The sequence below is a fragment of the Rhinoderma darwinii genome, chromosome 2, assembly GCF_050947455.1.
Source record: "Rhinoderma darwinii isolate aRhiDar2 chromosome 2, aRhiDar2.hap1, whole genome shotgun sequence".
NCBI lineage: Eukaryota > Metazoa > Chordata > Amphibia > Anura > Rhinodermatidae > Rhinoderma > Rhinoderma darwinii.
In genome coordinates this window covers 378,334,210-378,355,351 of record NC_134688.1, presented here as the reverse complement: position 1 = coordinate 378,355,351, position 21,142 = coordinate 378,334,210, and the positions used below count along the sequence as shown (strand labels likewise).

Genomic DNA, 21,142 nt, shown 5'->3' with positions numbered 1-21,142 from the left:
TCTAGTTACTAGGGATTTCTTAGACAGTGTACCCCTAGTAAAAGACTCGGCTCCAGTCAAGCTCTGCAAATTACCATCTCAGCCTTTGTTACTGATAATTTTTTTCTACAAATAAACTGGCGAAACTCTTAACAATCTTAAATTCACTATATATTGACCAGATATGTTCATGTTAGAGACTGTGCCCACCTGCTAATTTTCAGAAATGTTGGTGGTGCATATTGACACATTATTATCACTTCTGTATTCCGGAAAACTATAGGTGCTGACACCCAGTGCCAGAGCAAGGAGTAAAAGGTAAGCGTCTGGAGGTGGGAGTAAAGAGAAATACTGCCGGTTTAACCTATCTTCACTAAAACACTCTATCCAATACAGTATTTAATATTTTATCATATATATATATATATATATATATATATATATATATATATATATATATATATATATATATATATATATTTCCTAACTCATAACATAAACACATTGTACAATGCATCATCAATGTCCAAACATTTGGATTTACCAGTACGTCACATAAGTTCTAGCTCTTAATTATATTGTAGATTTTAATATTAAAGCAGAATTTGTCAAGGTAATTTATAAATTAAATGAACACTAATTTTGACTATTAACATTTTGACTTCCAATAATTTAGTTGCCACATTTACATATGTTCTTGTATAGATATCTACTATTGAAATTCTATAGTTAATATATATGCATGAACAACACGGAGCATGATAAACAGATACATGTAATGCCATCGACACACATTTTATTTCCACTCTTTCACTATCTTCTTTACAATGAGAAATCCAATCTTGCCTTTCTAAGAAAGTTCCAGTTTGTAAAGGACAAGTTGGTTACAAAAGAACTACGCACCAACAAAATCTTTACAGTCATCATTATCAACAGTCAAGAGTAGATTTAGATTTTGAACACACAGTAATAAGCTGATAAGTTGATATAATTAGCAACTATTGAGGCTGTTAAGGTCATCAGTTAAGGTCAAATAAATATATAAATGAATGTCCTAATTAGTGACAGATTTAATGAGCAGCTCAGACTTTACGACCGACTTTGTGTAAGTAGCAATGATATTATGACTAATGAATATTAAATGTACCAAAACAATTTAAGATAGTGGTTATGAATACTGATTTCTAAATCAATTCAATTTCATTATAAAATGTATGTCACTATTCAAAAATAGATTGGGGTTGGTTTTACAAAGCTGTTCTACAAGGTCCAATTTGCGTTTTGATGATTTGCTACCCATTACGATGCATTGGGGAATTTATTCACCAGGTTTGAGATTCACTTTTAATGAATGTATAAGAAAAATAGTTGAATTAATTTTCCCCAGTGAATTGACAAAACGTTGAAAAAGGCAATTTTATTTGTGCTCCCTGAATCCTGGGTAGAACTGAGAAAAAGCCTCCACTTTGCCATTCAGATGCTTTATAGAATCAGCTCCTCCTCCTCCTCCTCCTCAACTATGGTACCTCCCAGAGAAGAGGAGAATCTCACGAGATTTGGACTTCACTCTGCTGAAATTAAATTAAAAACTGTGCCTTTTGGGGAATATAGAAAATATTTCTAATTAAACCTATTGTCACCTTTTGTGTTTCCCAGAACTGAAAGGTCCTTTTTAATTTAGTAAAAAACATTTAGGCTGTCCTTTAAGTTTTTTGGTAAATGCTTTAGAGTAATTGAAACTGTACATATATATATATATATATATATATATATATATATATATATATATATATATATATACATACACACATACTAGTAAAAGATATACATACACACATACTAGTAAAAGATACACATGCAAAATTTAAATAAAGCATATATGTAAAAACATTTTCATTAAACCTATAGTATAGTATTTTTAGATACTGTAAAGAGGTACTTATAATAAGTGATATGTTCTGAGGTAATTCTATACTTTTAGAGCTAGGGCATCACAATAAGTAGCGGCGACCTTCAAGTGATCGTAAAGTTGTGGGATTACCACAACCACCTTGCTACTTCAATGTTCCCCAGTAGAAAACCATCACGAAAAATCTCACAATGTTGAATTTGTTGTGATGGTCAGAAGGCTGCTAGCTACTTTTTCCCATGGGGAAACCTTTCAGTTGTAGTAAACCTGCAATTGGAGGTGATACCTTATCTCTGAAGAGCCCTAGTCTTATTTTAAATAACAGTAAATGAGTGTAGTTTGCTTTTCCCCCATTCTGGCAAGATTTGTTAGTTTACAAAGTTGTTATAAAATAGCAAAAAAAGTTAACACTGGGAAATACCAATAACAGGAAATGCTCAAATTAAATTTATGAAATGACATATTATCTTATATTTCACACACTGGAATTTAAGACTAGAGTTAAATATTTGAAATAAAGCAACATTCAATGCCGAATGAGGAGTCCTTTCTTGTACACCGTTAGACCTAAAACCACTGTTGATGTTATAGCTGCTGAAAATCCAACAAGAGTCAGTAAACCCCCCACAGATGGCAGGTTTCTTTCCCAAAATGTAGTTGTAATCGGATAGGCTGGAATATCCTGCAATTATATATATAAAGAAATAAATGAAAAATTTGTTATATGTAAGTCACTTCGAAATATTATAACATATATATATATATATATATATATATATATATATATATATATATATATATATATATATATATATGAGAGCGAGAGAGAAAGAGAGAGAGAGAGAGAGAACTATTCAATTTTTTCCTTGTTCCATATAAGTATAAAATTATACTTGTATATGTACAAAGCCTAATATTGTAATATATCAGGTATTTTCCTGTGCGTTAATGGCCTGAAATATGCGGATTTGAAAATCTGCAGCATGCCCTGGAATCCATGCTGATTTTTTTCAGCACCATGTAAATGGGGTTTTGCTTCAGATTTGTGGTGCAGAAATCACACCAAAAAACACTAATGTCTCATGCACACGACCATGTTTGGCCTACGATATACGGACCGTATGTCGGCAGCATTTCCCGGAGTTCCTAGCATAAGAGTTATGTTTGATGTCAGTAGTCCCTGCCGGTCCGGGAAATGCAGCTGACATACGGTCGTGTGCAAGAGGCGTAACAAATACGCCATGTGAGTATGGGGCCAAAAAACTGCTGTGTGTGCAGACAAAAAAAAAGGATATACAATTTAGGATCATAATTGAGCTCTTACCAACGACTGTGGTTCTGTCATCCATATATCACTCTCTGGAATTTTTCCCAAATCAAATAAAACCTAAAATACAGTTCATAGGTTGTTAAAGGTTTTGTAATGAATTAATTATATATTATATTTCCATAATTTCTGTCCACTAAAACATATATTACGAGAACAGCGTAATAACAACCTAATAAGAAATATTAAAAACAATAATTTGATTATTTTTTGTGATGAATTAACAAATAAATCAAGAAAATTTCTATGTAGATAAATCATATCTATGTCCAAGTTAGGTTCACTTTACAAAATAGCTAGGGATTACATCCACTCCATTAAACATATGTGGACACTCCTTTTAACTAGTTAGTTTGGCCATTTTAACCATACCAACTACAGCCAGGGGTATAAAAACTGGAAATGTCTCAAAGTCCAATGGCTGCGGATTCGAATTTACCACCCCACAATTTAAAAGAATCCTTAGGAGGGTCTGCTTGGTAAGAAATTGAAAGGAGAAAGCTCATATCCTTTTTCTTTTTGGCGACAAAGCAAATAACTGCTAGTTTCTGGAATCAACTTATCTTTTCGGAAGTTAAGAGGATGAATTATTATGTGGCTAATGAAAATCTAACAGCCTTAACATGTAGAAAAAATTCCAGAAAATCTGTGACCCCTGGACAATGTACACTTTCCTGACCCCGGCAAACCTGATTCCCCTAAAGAATCAACCTAACATCCCTTACCATAGGCCAGTCGCCCTTATACCCAAACCGTATGACCACAGATGCCCATTTTCTGTCCCTCAGTGAATACTTACCACCCACTTTGCCCCCCATCCCCCTGCACCCATTTGTTATTTGATCGACTGTTTAACTGGTAAATGAGACGTTATTGGTTCTTGTAACTTTAATGTTTATGTATGTCTCGCACTTAAGATGTCACTTGACTCTAGTTGTATTTTGAAACAATGCGTTGCTTTTTGCACTGTACCTAAAATGCAAATAAAAACAATGTTTAAAAAAACCCAGACATATTATACAGTGATGCAATTTTCCTAAAGAGATTAGTGACGTTTATTGTGACGAAGGTGACACCTTTGCAACAAGAGAATTTGTCAAATTATTGCCCTGCTGGAGGTTTCCTGGTCAGCTGTGCGGTTATTATGAAGTGGAGCCTTCAAGGTTGAACTATAGCATCTTCTGAAATCTTCTAAGACTAACTATTGGAACAAAGCTGTGATTCCCTAGAACCATGGCTGGCCTTAGTGGTGTTTGACTTGTGCAGGGCTACCTCAGGAGCATTTGTGACCACTGAAACTCCTATAATTTTTTTATATAGCACATTCTGTTTAGTATTAATTTACATATTGAGCTATTATTTGATGAGTGTATGTCGATATTATTTAAGCACTTATTTAAGGCTTTGTGTGGCACAGCTGCTTAGGCAACAGAAGGTGCCGCACAGGGCACCATCCATCATCAGGCTGGCACTGCCTATGCCATACATTCTCAGAAAATGTGACCCACATGTGCTTAGTGCATAGAAAATGTCTGTCCTCAGTTGTAACACTTACTACTGGAAGCACTGCCAATTTGGAGCCACATGAACTGGATTATCATGCCAAGCAGCCACTACAAAGACTGAGATCTCCTTACAAAAATATAAAGCTTTGGCTGATGTAGTATAAAACATACCACCAATGGACTTTGGACATTTACAAGAAATTAGTCTCCACCATTTCATAGTCTGACATTGAATTTGATAAATGTCAGGAGAATGCTTTCTTCCTTCTAACTGTAATTTGTAGTAGTTTAGGCTAAGTTCATTTATTCTGCTGAAAAAAAGCAAGGCCCTATTCTGTATATGCTTAACATCGCCCCATGTACAAAATATGGTCCATAAAAATGGGTTACAAAGTTTGGTAAGGTTTGGAACTAGGGTACTTTCATACCCATTAAGCTACTACTACCAACTGTGAGCCAATCCTTATCATCCCCACAACATTGTACAACCTTGATGTTCTAGTGGCTCAATAAACATGAATTCTCACAGCCATGTACCAAAATTTGCGCCATCAGTCTTATTCCCACCAATTAGAAAATACATAAGTATACAAATAAGTATATAGATGCACACCCTCAGCGAACATGGTAGGTGATGAATTTTCTTGACTCTAAAAATATAAAAATTTATTTTACACTAGTAGCTTATACTATGTGTGCTATTTTATGATGCTGAGTGGTTATGCTTTCTCTTCACCACATATTAGTAGTATAACTGTCCTAGCCTGGAGAAGTCATCTCAGTATGACGAGAGCATACTTTTATATATTACCAGAATTCATAATTCCATAGGAAATAAGAAAGCATACCTCTCGGGTAGCTCGTTCTCCAGCTTGGATTGCTCCTTCAAGATATCCACTCCACTCAGTGGCTGTCTCCGTGCCAGCAAAGAAGATCCGACCAAAATGTTGTCGAAGAACCCTTAAAATATTATGAGGAAGAATTCAAATTAATATCTCTGGAATATATCTAGTTACATTGGTATTTCTAAATCTGAGTCCTTATTATCTTTTCCTAGTAGTACCATACATATTTACATAAGACAAACTGATAATTTGTAACCCTTGAAATGCCTTAAAGGGGTATTTCCATACACGACAATTATCACCTATCCACAGGAAAGGTGATAATTGTTTGATCACTGTGGGATCCCAAACCCTCTGTTCCTCCTCACTATTCGACTGCAATGAGCAAAACATTGAAGGGAGTGGCGGTCGAGCTTTTTCATTGCCACCCCATTAAACGTCTTTGGGAATGATGGAAACAGCCGAGTACAGGGGAGTGCGAGGGGTGCAGTGAGGAGAAATGGGCAGTTCGGGATCCCCGATCTCACAATGTGTGAGGTTCCAGTGATCAGACAAATATGGCCTCGCCTTTGAATAGGTGTTACTTGTTTATTCTGGGAATAATGTTCAAATTACTTCTTTATAGTTATGACAAAATGTAATGCTTTTTTCACAATGCACCATAACATATACAGTACATAAAAAAATTAGTTTCCATGATTATATTGATTTTTAAAAAGATGAAGTAAGAAGGCTCATGGTGGCCAAATAAATGGAAGACACACTTTAATGACTAAATTATTACTACATTTTACTAAATAATTATTAATAAGTTAACAAGAATCCTGACCTCATTTTTTGGCTAGAAATAAGTATTGCTAATATATTCCTTTTTTTTGTTTTAATTTAAATAATTTCTATGTATTTGTATTCACTCCCTAAAGGCTATGTACACATTTGCAACAATGTTTTATTGATCCAATGCATCAAAAAAATACAAATGAAGCAACCTTGTAAATAGTCTTGATTAAACAAAAGCTAGCATCTCTACAACACGTATGCAGCTCCATAGTTACAGGCTACAAACAAATCCTGTATGAATTATAACTATGACATCCCTACTGTATTAATTATCCCTAAACTGTGACATCATTATATTCACTCCTTTTGTTCTGTGAGAGCACTATGTGCATTATCATTAAATTTTGAGGATGTGTTTATTATCCCTATGTTGTGACTTCACTGTGGTCCTTACCAGTCTTCTGTTCTGGGTGATCACTGTGTGCATTATCATTGTATTATGATTATTTGTTTATTATCCCTATGTTGTGACATCACTGTGGTCCTTAGCAGTTAGCAGTAACATCCCCCTTCTATGATATTAATCATGAGTTACCTCACTTCCTCTGCCCCATCTCCTACTGTCATGAGTTACCTCACTACCTTTGCCCAATCTCCTATTGTCTGAAGGTTAGCAAGAGAGGGGCATCTTTTAGAGAGATTAGCTCATCCCATTAGAATCCAAATCTGTTTTTGTCATAAAAAACTACTCCAAACAACAACATCAACCTAATCTGGAATTAGACATGAGCAGAAACACCTTGAGCACTTCCCAGAACTTGCCAACCCACTTTGTGTCAGCTGTCTTTGTATTTCACTTGATATTTTCATTGTAAAAGATTAAATATTAAAACAGCAATATAGACATAACCAATTAAATAAAAACATTGTCTTAATATCTTAATCCCTTAGTGAGCAGCTTTTTTTTTTTTCCTAATGACCAAGCTCTTTTGTAAGTTTTTCCATCATCTCATTCAAAGTGCTATAACTTTTTTTTATTTCTGCATCGACATAGCTGTATAAGGTCTTGTTTTTTTGCGGGACAAGTTGTATTTTTTAATAGCACCATTTTGGGGTACATAGAATTTATTGATGAACTTTTATTAACTTTTTGGGGGGGGAATAGAAAGAAAACAGCAATTTAGCTACACTTTTATGCATCCTAAATTTACGCAGTTTACCGTGTGATATAAATATTATTTATTTGTTTTTGTGTTTCCATATTTCAAGAGCCATAATGTTTTAATTTTTCTGCCGATGCAGCCGTATTAGGCCTTTTGTTGCGGGACGACTTGTAGTTTTTATTGGTACCATTTTGGAGTAAATTCAACTTTTTGATCACTTTTTATCACTTTTTTTTTTAAATCAGGATTCACAAAAAACAGCAATTTTTGCATTGTTTTTTATTTCATTTTTTACAGCATTCACCGTGGGGGTTAAATAATGTAATAACTTTATAGTTGGGTCGTTATGGACGCGGCAATACCAAATATGTGTAACTTTTTTTTTTTTTTTTAATAACAAAGCATTTTGTACGGAGAAAAAGTGGACTTTTCATATTTTTTTCACTTATTTTTTGTAACTTTATTAAACTTTTTTTAAACTTTTTTACTAGTCCCACTAGGGGATTTAACTGTGCGATCATCCGATCGCTTTTATAATACACTGAAATTATTTTGTATTGCAGTGTATTACTTGCCTGTCCGTGTAAAATGGACAGGCATCTGCTAGGCCATGCCTCTGGCTTAGCAGGCATAACTAGTGGCAGACCTGGGGTCTTTATTAGGCTCCCCGTCACCATAGCAACCACCGACACCCTGTGATCTTACGCAGGGTGCCGGTGGGGTGAGAGTGGGAGCTCCCTCCCTTTCTCCAAAACCACTCAGATGCGGAGCTCGCTACTGAGCGCCGCATCTGAGGGATTAAACGAGGGGGATCGATACTAATATCGATCTCGCCCGTTAGAGCAGGGCTGCTCCCTGCTCTCAGCTACCTCTGGCAGCTGAGAACAAGGAGATTTAACGGCTCCCTGCCCTGTTTATTTATTCTGATGCAGCGCGGAAAAAGGTTATTGCATCGGAATTAAGTCTGTTAGTGGCCGCTGTAAAAACACTAATGGACAGTTTTTCCACACAAAATTTTTTTACAAAATTACACTTTCTGACGATGGTGAGTGACCATTTAAATCTTACCTTCCATACTGAGTCAAGATTCCTGGTGGAAAGTAAGCTGTGTAGCATCCCCCAGAATATTGTTCCTCACACCAATTCTTTTCTTCATAATGCACTGGCTGTTGGCATATTTAACATGATCAACTTAACTATACATCATGCTTAGACTACAGAGATATTAAAATGCTCCCCTGTATTCCTTGCCTTATCAAGTTAATAAACTTTAACTTTAATCTCATTTACATCATGTGCATGTTAAATGTCTGCCAAGCAGGAATAAAGAAAATTAATTTTATGTCAAGAATTTAAAGAGAGCCTCATTATAGACATTCGTGGCATATCTCTAGCATATGCCACCAATGTCAGATTGGTAGTGTACAATGGATGCCCAAGTGGCTGCTCAGTAAAGGCTTAGCGGAGCAGACAGGAGATGCTATCTTAGTGTCACAGGCAGTTTGCTGTAGAAATCGGCAGTGGTCTCACTAGTCAGACCTCCTCCAATCAGACATTGGTGGCATATTCTAGTGATATGCTACCAATGTCTATGATATGACAATCCCCCCCCCCCCTCCCATCCCCTGTGGCTTATATTTACGGCTATGTGATCTAGCCGTGACATGCAAATCAGTTCTAGCATTCTAGCTTTTGCCAGGTAATGAAATGGTTCCATCTCCAAACATTAATGGAGAGGTAATCTTTTATCTGCAGAAAGTCTTCCTTAAAATCATGGGGACTTATTTCAACATGCAATATTTTGGTTTATTTTATAGTGGTAATATTGTGGGATTTACTGGTTCTATCCTTTGTGGTTCACCGCAGCTTTTCCCCATTTATTTGCACATGTATTTCTCTTAGTTTTGTCTAAATACAACAATGACAATAACGTTCTTACTGCAATAAGTTTAACCTTGTTAAGCATCAGCATGAAAAGCTCAGAAATAAAATATTAAAACGATCTTACATGTAGAGCTTCCTCTGTGTCCAATACTCGTGCATACAGCTCACAGATCTTTCTTTTTCTAAAATTAAAAAGCAGAATTTTTTATTTAATACAGCCTAGTGAATAAGAATTGGAAACATGTCCACTGTGTTAATTTTTTCTTAAATATATATATTCGATATATTATAATTGTATTAATTCCATACGATATAAACATATTATTTGAAACAGATAAAACAGTATACTATATGACATACTACTCACGCAAAATTTCTACTGATAACTGGTTAACATGTGGCATTACACATTTGGGAGATGTTACGGACTCCACTGGTCTATTGAACTTCGCTGAATTGATGGACAGATTCATTATACCAAGATGTGATTTTCACAAATACTTACAATTACGCAACTTTATTAATACTTATAACATCCCTCATTGTGATCCACCACCATTCTTAACTACTCTCCTATTAAGTTCTTTTATCCAGAGGAACATCATTTCCTTATCTTACCATGCAATGGTAGAAGAACTAATTACAGACCCCCTCCCGTTTATACATAAATGGGAAACAGATTTTAACACTTCTGTATCTGCTGAGAAGTGGAATAAGGCATTCGGTTTGCCATCTGAATTATCTAAATGCATTAATCACATGGAGAACTCCAGAAAAATCCTCTATAGATGGTACTACACTCCTCAAAACTATACCAAGGAACGGAGAGTAAATGTTGGCGACGTCGGAGAGCTGAGGCAAATATGAAACATATATGGTGGGAATGTACTGTTGTGAACGAGCTGTGGAAAGATGTCGGACACTTATTATCAGTTATTTGTGAAATTAATATTACTCTATCCCCTTTACAATGCTTACTGTCTATCGACATTGACTTATTCCCTAGTAACCATAGGATAATCATTTTCCATATATTAGTAGCAACTCGACTAAAAATGGTGAAATATTGGAAAAACTCAGACATTCATTCTTTGGCAGAAATCATCAGTTTGGTAAATGACAATTGCACGTCTGAAAAAACAATTGCTCTTAGTCTGGGCAGGTTTCCATGGTTCCTTCAAAATTGGGACATTTGGCTGCACTCTAAATATAATAAGGTTTCTATTCAGAATAATTGTTAGTATAAATACCATGTATATTATTGTACATTCCGGTGTATTGCTACTCTCCCCAACACTGATCTTATATAATTGCTTACGTATATGCACCATACTCCTTATATACATTGGAAATTTTTCTCACTATGTCACCATAGTTTGTTCATTTATACGTTTTTATTGTCACTTTTGTTTTATGTAATCCACATGTAATGGGTTACTGTAACACTGAAACTATCTTTTTGCTAACTGCATGCATTACTATTTGAACCCAATAAAAATAAATGTTTTTTTAAAAAAAAACACTATACTATACCAGTTTTGGTTGATTATATTGATGTAATATTTCTATGAAGTATAATGGTTGTTGACTATATCTCCTATTTACATTTCTGCATCATGAAAATAAACATTGTAGTAAGGCCTCATTCACAAGAGAGGGTTTCCCGTCCGGGTGCCGGCCGTTCATAAATCGGTCGGCACCTGGCTGCATTAGGAATAATAGACCCCCTAATGGGGCTATTCACACGACCGATTTTTTGACGGCCGGGAAACCCGGGCGTCAAAAAATAGGACATGCTCTATTTTCGGCCAGGTACCCGGCCGCCCGGCTCCCATAGAAGTCTATGGGGCCGGGTATTACACGGCCATCACCGGAATGTGTCCTGAGTGATGGCCGGGTTTTCCGTGGCTTGCGCTCTATCTCCTCCTCCTCACAGCGCAGAGTGCATGTGAGGAGGAGTAGTTGATGCCATTCGGACGAATGGCTACGCTGTACACTGTGTGGCAGGGCCGGGGTGTACAGCAGGTGGAAGGGAGCGCTGCGCTGGCTCCATTCCCCTGCTTGTTAAAAGCGCCCTGGCCCGGCAACACCTTCCATGGCACCGCTAGCAGCAGCTGCTGCAGCGGCTGCTACTACTGGAGCGACGCCACTATAGCAGAGCAGGGAGGTATCTCCCCGCTCTGCTATGTGCTAGCTCCATTTTAGCTCCCTGAAGGAGCGGAATCCCTGTGTGTTCGGGGATTCCACTTTCCACTCCTGGACAGAGCGCTTGATGTCTCTGTCCATATCTGGGCAGTGACATCATGGGAAACTCCTGAAGCGGAATCCCCGAACACATGGGGATTCCCCTTCAGGAGTTGCCGCTGATGTCACTGTCCAGATCTGCCCGGCCCGGAACGGATGCAAAACTTTATGCAAAATGGCCGATATTACCGGCCGATACTCGGGCTCGGGCGGGACCCGGTCGTGTGAATCCCGCCTAAGGCTTATCTACACGGCTGCATTACAAATTGCTATATTGCTGATGTTCAAATCTTTAATTCTGTACCCATACTGTACCTTCTCTTTGTCTCTAATTTTAGTCTGATGCTATGGGATAATACGATGCCCTAGGAGCACCATGTGGCAGCACACCAAGTGCCTATGGGTCCTTAATATGCCCCCGGGGCGTAACTAGGAAAGACTGAGCCCCATAGCAAACTTTTGACTGTGCACCCCCCTCCCGACAATGAATATTTTTCAGTTTTGTATGCAATATAATAATACAGCTAGACCGACAAGTTGTAGATAATCTACCCCCTCTTATTTTATGAAATCCCATTAATAATGGTCCCATTAATAATGATCCCACAGCCCCCTTTAGAAAGTGCCACATACAGTCCTCCTGTAGATAGTGCCACATGCCCCCTGTAGATAGTGCCAGACAGCCCCCTTTGTAAAAAGCGCAACACACCCCTGTAGATCGTGCCACACACACTTCTGTAGATAGTGCCACAAATCCCCCCGTGTAGATAGTAACACACAGCCTCCCCTTGTAGAGAGTATCACACAGCCCCCCTGGTAGATAGTGCCACACAGCCCCCTCTTGTAGATAGTGCCACACAGCCCCCTTGTAGAGAGTGCAATAGTAATTAATGTATCTGCCTCCTAAGGATGCAGATAAAATTGACTATGGCAGTCGTTCGGGTCCCGGATGACCAGTGCTAGCAACTCCCCCAGGCATCAGGGGCCCGTGCTGCCCGGCCCGGCACATAAATGTTATGGACCAGGCCCCAAAGCAGCCACTATGGCTGCTATAGCAGTAGTTCCACCACTAATATGGTCACGGGAGTCCATGTACCACCATACAGGGTAAAAGGTATTAAACGCTTCTGAATTTAGTAGGAAATGCAACAATAGTATGTATTTACAGTAGATAATAGAGGACAGTTATAAATTTAGAGCAATACAAGTTTAACCTGAGCTGCAAATGTGTACAAACACACACACACACACGCACACACACACAAAACAGAAAAATTCTTACCGTTCTTCTTTTGTTAGATTAGCTAATCTCCTTGATTTACGAGCAAGTATAAATCTACAATGAAATGAAACATTCTGATTACTATATGTTGTACTTGTTTCCCTGATCAATGTATTCTTGGTTATTTTGTCTTTTCAAGTAATTATGTAGTTAATTCGATTTTAATACAAATACTGATAACTAAGTATTACAAATTTATAAATAAGTGATAATAGTATTACCTATGGTATTAAACTATTTATCTGGGCCCTAGTGCCTGAGGCTATGAGCTTGCGTATTTTGGCCAAAATATCTACTAATACCTCATGTTTATCATGTATACTTTTTTTTCAGGAGGCAGCCAGGTTTCGTCATGCTGGGGGACAAGAGTGTGCCATTGTTTGGTGTGGCGCGCAGGGAAGCCTACCTGATCTAATAGTATGGGCGTGACTAATAGGCTATGATCCGGCAAGATACGCTACTCGTGCTACCGACACATTGTTTGCAGCTTTGGTTGTGTGCAGTGATAACACTGAGCTGCCACTACCCTCAAAACTAGTGGGAGTTGATATCACTAGCATGTTATACCTGAATACTCTCCCCCTATATATCATTTGTGATTTGTCTGACTCCTGTTGGGAACTTGTGTTAAAGAGGATCTGTCACCACATTATAAGTGCCCTATCTCCTACATAAGGAGATTGGCGCTGTAATGTAGGTGACAGCAGTGATTTTTATTGAGAAAAGCTATCTATTTTTACCACTTTATGAGCGATTTTTAGCTTTATGCTAATTCGTTTCTTAATGCCCAAGTGGGCGTGTTTTTACTTTAGACCAACTGGGCGCTGTACAGAGGAGTGTATGAGGCTGACCAATCAGTGACCAATCAGCGTCATACACTTCTCATTGTTCCAGCCCAGCTTCTTTCACTGCACAATCACACTGTAACAATGGGCTGGAACAATGAGAAGCGTATGACGCTGATTGGTCAGCGTCATACACTCCTCTGTACAACGCCCACTTGGTCTAAAGTAAAAACACGACCACTTGGGCATTAAGAAACGAATTGGCATAAAGCTAAAAATCGCTCATAAAGTGGTAAAAATAGATAGTTTTTCTAAATAAAAAGCACTGCTGTCACCTACATTACAGCGCCGATCTTCTTATGTTGGAGATAGGTCACTTATAATGTGGTGACAGAGCCTCTGTAACATTCCATTTTAGTAAGTATGGCATTTTTTTTTTCTAGTGCCTGGATGAGGCACGACAGCTCCCCTGTCGTATGCAAGAGAATACCAATGCTTACTACCTCTGTTTTCAAACATTGCTGTATAAATTATAACTTTGACATCACTAATCCCTAATCAATTCTGTTCTGTAAGATCACTGTGTGCATTATTCTCATATTATTATGCTGTGTTTATTATCTCTATGTTGTGACATCTCTTTTCTGTGATATCAATATGTTATGTGACATTACTTTGTATAATAATACTTTTACTGTTGTGTTTTTCATTAATGTACCATTATTAATATGTTTTATTATTTCTGCTTTATGACTTCACAGGGACCATTATTTTTGTATTGTGACATCACTATGGGGAAAATACCAGCATCACGGTACCATCACTGTGCAGAGATATGACTGTTCATTATCTCTGTAATCTCTGTATTGTCACAGCACTTACTTATTACTGTGCATTTTCAGGTGCATAAATATATGAAGTGCAGAGGTTGCAGTGGCACCCAGGAATTGGCCCCCTATGCTACAATATATAGACAGATTAGACATTGGGGGTTGGGGGTTACAGATTTTGCTTTACCAATGTAACATAATGAATTAATAAATTAATTACATGAAAGCTAAAGTTAAAGAGAACCTTTCACATCCCCATACATATGCAGCTGAGTGCAGCATGTAATAGGCAGGGTTGCACAAACCCTGGGGCACTTTACATTTTTTTCTACCCTCCTCCGTTATTTAGATATCGGTGCTGTTATATTTGGCGCCCGATATTAAAATAACCCCCTGAACTGCCAATGGGGCGAGTACTGGCAAGGGGGCGTGTTACTATGGCTGTGACACTGTCCAATCAGATACGGACAGTGTTACAGCAAGAGCGAGGAGAGAGTGTGCGCGCGCACGCACGCATGCTCTCACTCTTCGGCTGTCAAGGTCAGTCTTCTGCCGAACTGGCAAGGGGGCGTGTCACTGCTACGGACAGTGTAAGCTGGAGAGAGGAGAGCGCGCATGCACGCTCTCCTCTTCAGCGCTTACACTGTCCGTAGCAGAGACACGCCCACTTGCCAGTTCGGCAGACAAAGTACAAGACTGAACTCTTGCAAGAGCTGAAGAAACGAGAGTGCGCATGCGCTCTCTCCTCTCCCCAGCTCTTACACTGTCTGTAGCAGTGACACGCCCCTTGCCAGTTCAGCAGAAGACTGATCTTGACAGCTGAAGAGTGTGTGCGTGTGCGTGCGTGTGCGTGTGTGCGTGTGTGCGCGCGCGCACGCACTCTGTCTTCGCTCTTTCTGTAACACTGTCCGTATCTGATTGCACAGTGTCACAGCCATAGTAACATGCCCCCTTGCCATTACACGCCCCATTGACAGTGCAGGGGGTTATTTAAATATCGGGCGCCAAATATAACGGCACCGATATCTAAATAACCGAGGAGGGGAGACATTTTTTTTAAAGTGCCCCAGCATTTGTGCAGCCCTGCCCATTACATGCTGCACTCAGCTGCACATGTATGGGGAGGTGAAAGGTTCTCTTTAACAGTTTAAGGAATTCTATATCCATTATCACTAGTTTTCCCTAAAATAGATTTATTTGACCAAATTACATTATTTATTGAATCAAAGTCAAAGCTATCCATACTGAAGCATGAAATTCATTGCACATTTATCTGTATTCAGAAGACATTATACCCCATTATAGCAGGCACTGTGCCATCAGGCTTTGTATCATCAAGAGTCAGACCAATTGGTGCTTCTTCGTCTTCAATAATCATGCTCCCACAATAAGCTAGTGAGTGAAAACAAATGTGACAACATTTATTAAAACTTACATTTTTATAAATATAGAACTATATTTTTTAAATGTCTACTAATAATTAACAAATGGACTAAACTCTGTTTTCTTAGTGAGAACTCCTTGATCTATTAAAAGGTAACTAAACGTTCAACAAACTTCTGACATGTCATAGTGACATATCAGAAGTTAATTGGTGGGAGTTCGAGCACTGAGACCCCCACCAATCGCTAAAACAAAGCTGCAGAAGTGCTCATGTGAGCACTCAGCCGCTTCATTTCTGTTCTGCTTTTCCCAGAACTCAATGTATCGGAGTACGGGCTCAATACGGGCTCCGGAAAACGGGCTCAGTACGGGCTCCAGGAAAATGCGAGCACTTCTGACGCTTTGTTTTAGCGATTGGTCGGGGTCTCAGTGCTCGGACCCCCATCAATCAAAACTTCTGACATGTCACTATGACATGTCAGAAGTTTGTTGAACGTTTAGTTACCCTTTAAGACCCAGAGTTTCCTTGTATAAAACCTGTGGTGAAACCACCTCTATGCCTTGTCACGGAACCTGTGGGATTTTCTGCCACGGCATCAGCAGAAGATGGTGTGAACCCACCTTGTCACCAAGGGATATGACATGGGGCTAAACTGAGGAGCAGAGACTAAGGGGGACCCCTGGTCTTCATCCGAAAATCAACCCCTGTACAGGGATCTGGACTTCGTTGCAGGGGAACCCCAAGTCGCTCCCCACAGTGTTGTCTCCCTTAGTGACGGCCAACGTAACAGGTGTAGGAGTCAGATAGCGTGGTCAGTTATGGAAAAAAATCAGGGCTAGTGGCAGAGTTTCATCGCCAGAATGGAAGCATATGGTGAGGGCAGGCGGCAGGCACAAATAGTCAAGACACAGGCTGAGGTCAAATGCAAAAATTTCATTATACGGGATAGCTAAGACTTCTAGGAACTGAAGTACACTCGATTAACCAAATTGCTCTAGAAAAGGAGAAAAGGGAGGACCTTAAATATCAAAGGAAGCTGGGTAAAAAATTATTTTGTTGCACTGGCCCTTTAAGAAAGCAAGGGTCATAACGCATGTACACCAGGACCCAGCGCAGACTGTCAGCGGTGAGAGCAGCTACCAAACGCCACGCAGGAAGGCGAGGAGTGGCGTGGACCAGAACCAGGAAATAGGTTAAGTAACTTGCGGTGAGTTGGGGCCATTACCATAAACAGCCGAAAAATCGGAAGCAGAACGCCTCCAAACATCTGCCCATGGATTTCAATGGGAAAACGACATTCTGTTCCGACGGAGCGTTTTTCATGGCGTTTATTTACGCGTAAAAAAACGCCCGCGAAAAAGAAGTGCAAGACACTTCTTGGGACGTTTTTTGAGCCGTTTTCCATAGACTCTATTAAAAAAAGCTCCTAAAACGGCCGTAAAAAACGCTGCGAAAATCGCGAGTGGCACAAAAAACTTCTGAAAATCAGGAGCTGTTTTCTCTTGAAAACAGCTCCATATTTTGAAACGTTTTTGACTCTGCGTGTGAACATACCCTTAGAGTGTTCTTTTAGCATACATTGTGAAGGTACGACTAGAGTTTTTTTTTGTGAAAAATGCAATAATTAAACTTTTAAAGAAATTTATTTTTTACTATGGCTCTTGAACCAAAACATTTCTATGTACTGTACATATAAATACATCACTACACACAACTAACAGCAGTCCCTGAATTCTAAGAGTCCATACCTTTCTTCCTCCAGAAGGCTTCCTTATAATAAACCATGCACTTTATTACTGACCCCATAGGAACACGATTTATTAACTGGTTCCTTAGCGGAGGCAAACCAGGATTAAAATGAATTTTAAGACAAAGAGAAGGTGGAATGGCACTGATGACATATTTGGCCTGTAACAGAATAAAAGTGGTTTAGACAAAAAAAGAATAATGTAATTTGATCTATAGGGACATGTAAACATTGGCTTATTGGCCAGGAAGTTTAGGTTGCCAGATTTTATTAAAAGCTACAGAAATTGTTCACTGGCATCATTTAAAGAGCAGTTAAAGTAAAATCCATGTTCTTAGCTTTAATATATTAAAATGAATGTGTTACCTTTTAAGAAGGAGTATCTATTAGATCGATGAAACAAATTGGCAGTAGTGCTAGGGTAGTGCTGTGCCACATATTCTCCGGTTGGCTGTATTCGGGTTTTCCAGTTAGCCACATGGTCAGCCATTATGGTAAAAAATAGTAACTAACCAAGCTATCCAACTGGAGGCAAAGTGGCAGGTTGTTTCCTAGCACCGCTGCCACTTTATTCTAGCAATCAGCAGGGGTCAGAAACCCATCAATTTCGAAAACTAATTCTTTGATCCAGCAGCTGTCACTTTTCTTTCCATATTCCACTTGGCAGGTCATACAAAGTATGTTAGTCAGCGAGTAAAGGCAATGAGCACAGAAAAAAATAGGGTCAAAAAATGTGAACTGTTTCCCATCCCGGGGCATGATAGGAGTACAATCCAAAATAAAAACAAATAAAATGAAAATAGCAAAACCTATTTAGCTTAGTAATATTTACTGTGCCTTTGATGTTTATGCTTATTTCACATTACGTTTAGGCCAGGTTCACACGTAGCGTAAATACTGCGCATTTTCTGCAGCAAATTTCTTTGCGGAAAATCCACAATATAACACAGTAGCAGCAGAGTTTGAACAAATCTCATCCACACTCTGCGTAAATGATAAGCGTAATAAACGCTCAGAAATTCACCTTCAGTGCAGTTTTTTATTCTGCAGCATGTCAATAGTATTTGCGTAGATGCTGCTTTTTTGTTGCGAGTTTTCCCCATTAAATTCAATGGAAATCTAAAACGCGCATCAAATAGCAGATGTTGGGATTTTTGCAAAAATCCGAACTCCGAAAAAAAAATTGTTATACCTGGAATGCTGTGCTACTTCATCCAGGCCGGGCTACTAGGATGACGTTTCATCCCATGTGACCACTGCAGCCAATCACAAGTCACATGGGATGAAACGTCATCCCAGGAGGCCGGGCTGCTGTGGGATGTGTCGCCATGGCTGCGGGTAAGTATGAAACTTTTCTTTTTAACATGCAGTTTTGTGCAGCGGACATTCTGGCCAGAAAAAACTGCGCCACAATTTGGTGCTATTTTTCAGACGGAATTCCCTGCGGCGACCAGGGCGGATACGCTGTGTACGCAGCGTATCTGCCCTGTTTGAACATACCCTTATAGCAATTCAGTTGAGGAATACATACTCAACTGTATGCAAAAAACACATGTGACTATATGACATGGAAAGCTAAATAATTAGAAATCTAAATATGAAAATCCATTTTAAAGTATTCATTAGAGAACAGCAGAAATAGTAATTCTTTAATATGTTCCTTCCTTTAGCTGCTCCAATATTAAGACGTAGTTGTCATTGTATCTGCCCTGCAAGCACAGCAGTCAACAGCCTACAACCTCAATGGAAGCAATAATATAGCAAAACTGTCTGGTTTTAGTCGGTGCACGGAAGCAGCAGGAAACGTAAATGCCTCAAGTTGTCTGGTCTGTCACTATCTGTTTGCTCCAACGGCTAAAAGGAGCAATTTCTATAATAACATTATACTACAGAACTTAACCTCTTACGTTCCAAACCTATTTTGCATTAAAGCCTGTAGGGATTTTTGGGTTTTTGAGCCACCACATTCTGAGAGCCATAACTTTTTTTAGTTTTGCCAAAGCAGTATGATGTTTTTTTTTTGCAGGATGAGTTGTATTTTTTTAATGGCACCATTTTGGAGTACATAAAATTATTGACTAAATGTATTATCTCTTTCTGGGGGAAAAGAAAAGAAACTCTACTATTCAGCTTTTTAATGTGATGTAAATAACATGTTACCTTTATTCTATGGGTCTAAACCATGACAGCCATACCAAATATGTAGAGTTTTTTTTTAAATGTTTTACTACTTTTACACAATAAAAACACTTTTTTTTCTTCAAATAATTTGTTTTCGCATTCCAAAAGTCATTACCTTTGTTTGTATTTTGTTGATGTAGCCATATTTGAGCTGTTTTTTTTTGCAGGACACTATGTCGTTTTTACTGGTACCATTTTGGAGTATATGGGACTTATTAATTAACTTTTTTTATTATTATTTGAGAGAAAAAAAGCAATTCCGCTGGTGTTTTTCGTCATAATTTTTCCTGCAAATCACCGAAAAAAATGAACTATATTTATTTAAAATCACTGAAAAAGGCCATACTTACTCATACAAGGAGAGCGGGTTATACACCAGTTCCCAGCAGATTATACACCAGTTCCCAGCAGATTATACACAAGTTCCCAGCAGATTATACACCAGTTCCCAGCAGACTATACACCAGTTCCAACGGTTTAAATAACGTGTTAACTTTATTGTTCGGGTCATTATGATCGCGGCGATGTCATATATATGTGCTTTTTATTTTTTACACTTTTACAAAATAAAACCACTTTTTATACAAAAAATAGTTTTATTTACTCTTTAGTTACACTTTAAACTTATCTCTTCTACACCTGTGTAGCGGTGTGTGTGGATGGGACCAAAAGTGGTCATAGACTCCCTTTAATATTTTTTTTATATTATTTAATCAATTCCTTTATGTATTCTCAAAAGCATATGTCCACCTTTGAACAAAATGTTACAGTTTATATATATTCTAGATAAAAAGTTGCGTACGTTGTAAACCTTATCATGTACTTGTCCAGGGTTACAGTCTGTACTCAATATAATGTTTCCTAAGCACTAATGTTCTTTTGGATTCTGTACATTTGTGAAAGTGTTTGTTGTTTGTTATTTTAGATTTGACGGAACTGTTTTCGGTGCCTGTCCTGACCTATATATATCATATCTAGTTGCACATACTCTGCCAGCCCTGACCTTGGATCTGAACAGTTCTGTAAAGTTATTGATTCAAAGCTGCTACTTCCAAAATGGTTAAAGGTGTTCACACGTGCATTGGATCTTTCCATTGTTCTGCTCCGTCAAACATCACTGGCTGCCGATGGAACCCATTGACTTTAACCCCTTGATGCACCGGTACGTCCTGGTGCATGGGGAGAAGTATGGAGCGCGCTGGCTGTTTAACCCCAGAAATGCTGCGGTCAATTGCAACCTTAGCATCTGGAGGCATTGAAAGAAGAGAGGAGCGGCCCCCTCTGACAGCTCATCGTC

At 38.5% G+C, this 21,142-nt stretch overlaps 1 protein-coding gene across 1 annotated transcript in view; it reads right to left on the bottom strand.

The window, feature by feature from the left end:
* Positions 1-1,816: 1,816 nt before the first annotated feature.
* LOC142741376 (amine oxidase [flavin-containing]-like) overlaps positions 1,817-21,142 on the bottom strand; it is a 78,432-nt gene continuing 59,106 nt past the window's right edge. Inside the window, exons 8-15 of the mRNA XM_075850758.1 lie at positions 17,666-17,825; positions 15,829-15,925; positions 12,919-12,972; positions 9,517-9,574; positions 8,577-8,674; positions 5,569-5,680; positions 3,213-3,275; positions 1,817-2,570 (exon numbers count right to left, since the gene is read on the bottom strand). Coding sequence (XP_075706873.1) covers positions 2,415-2,570; positions 3,213-3,275; positions 5,569-5,680; positions 8,577-8,674; positions 9,517-9,574; positions 12,919-12,972; positions 15,829-15,925; positions 17,666-17,825 — 798 coding nt within the window. The 3' untranslated portion in view covers positions 1,817-2,414. The remainder of the gene's footprint in view (positions 2,571-3,212; positions 3,276-5,568; positions 5,681-8,576; positions 8,675-9,516; positions 9,575-12,918; positions 12,973-15,828; positions 15,926-17,665; positions 17,826-21,142) is intronic.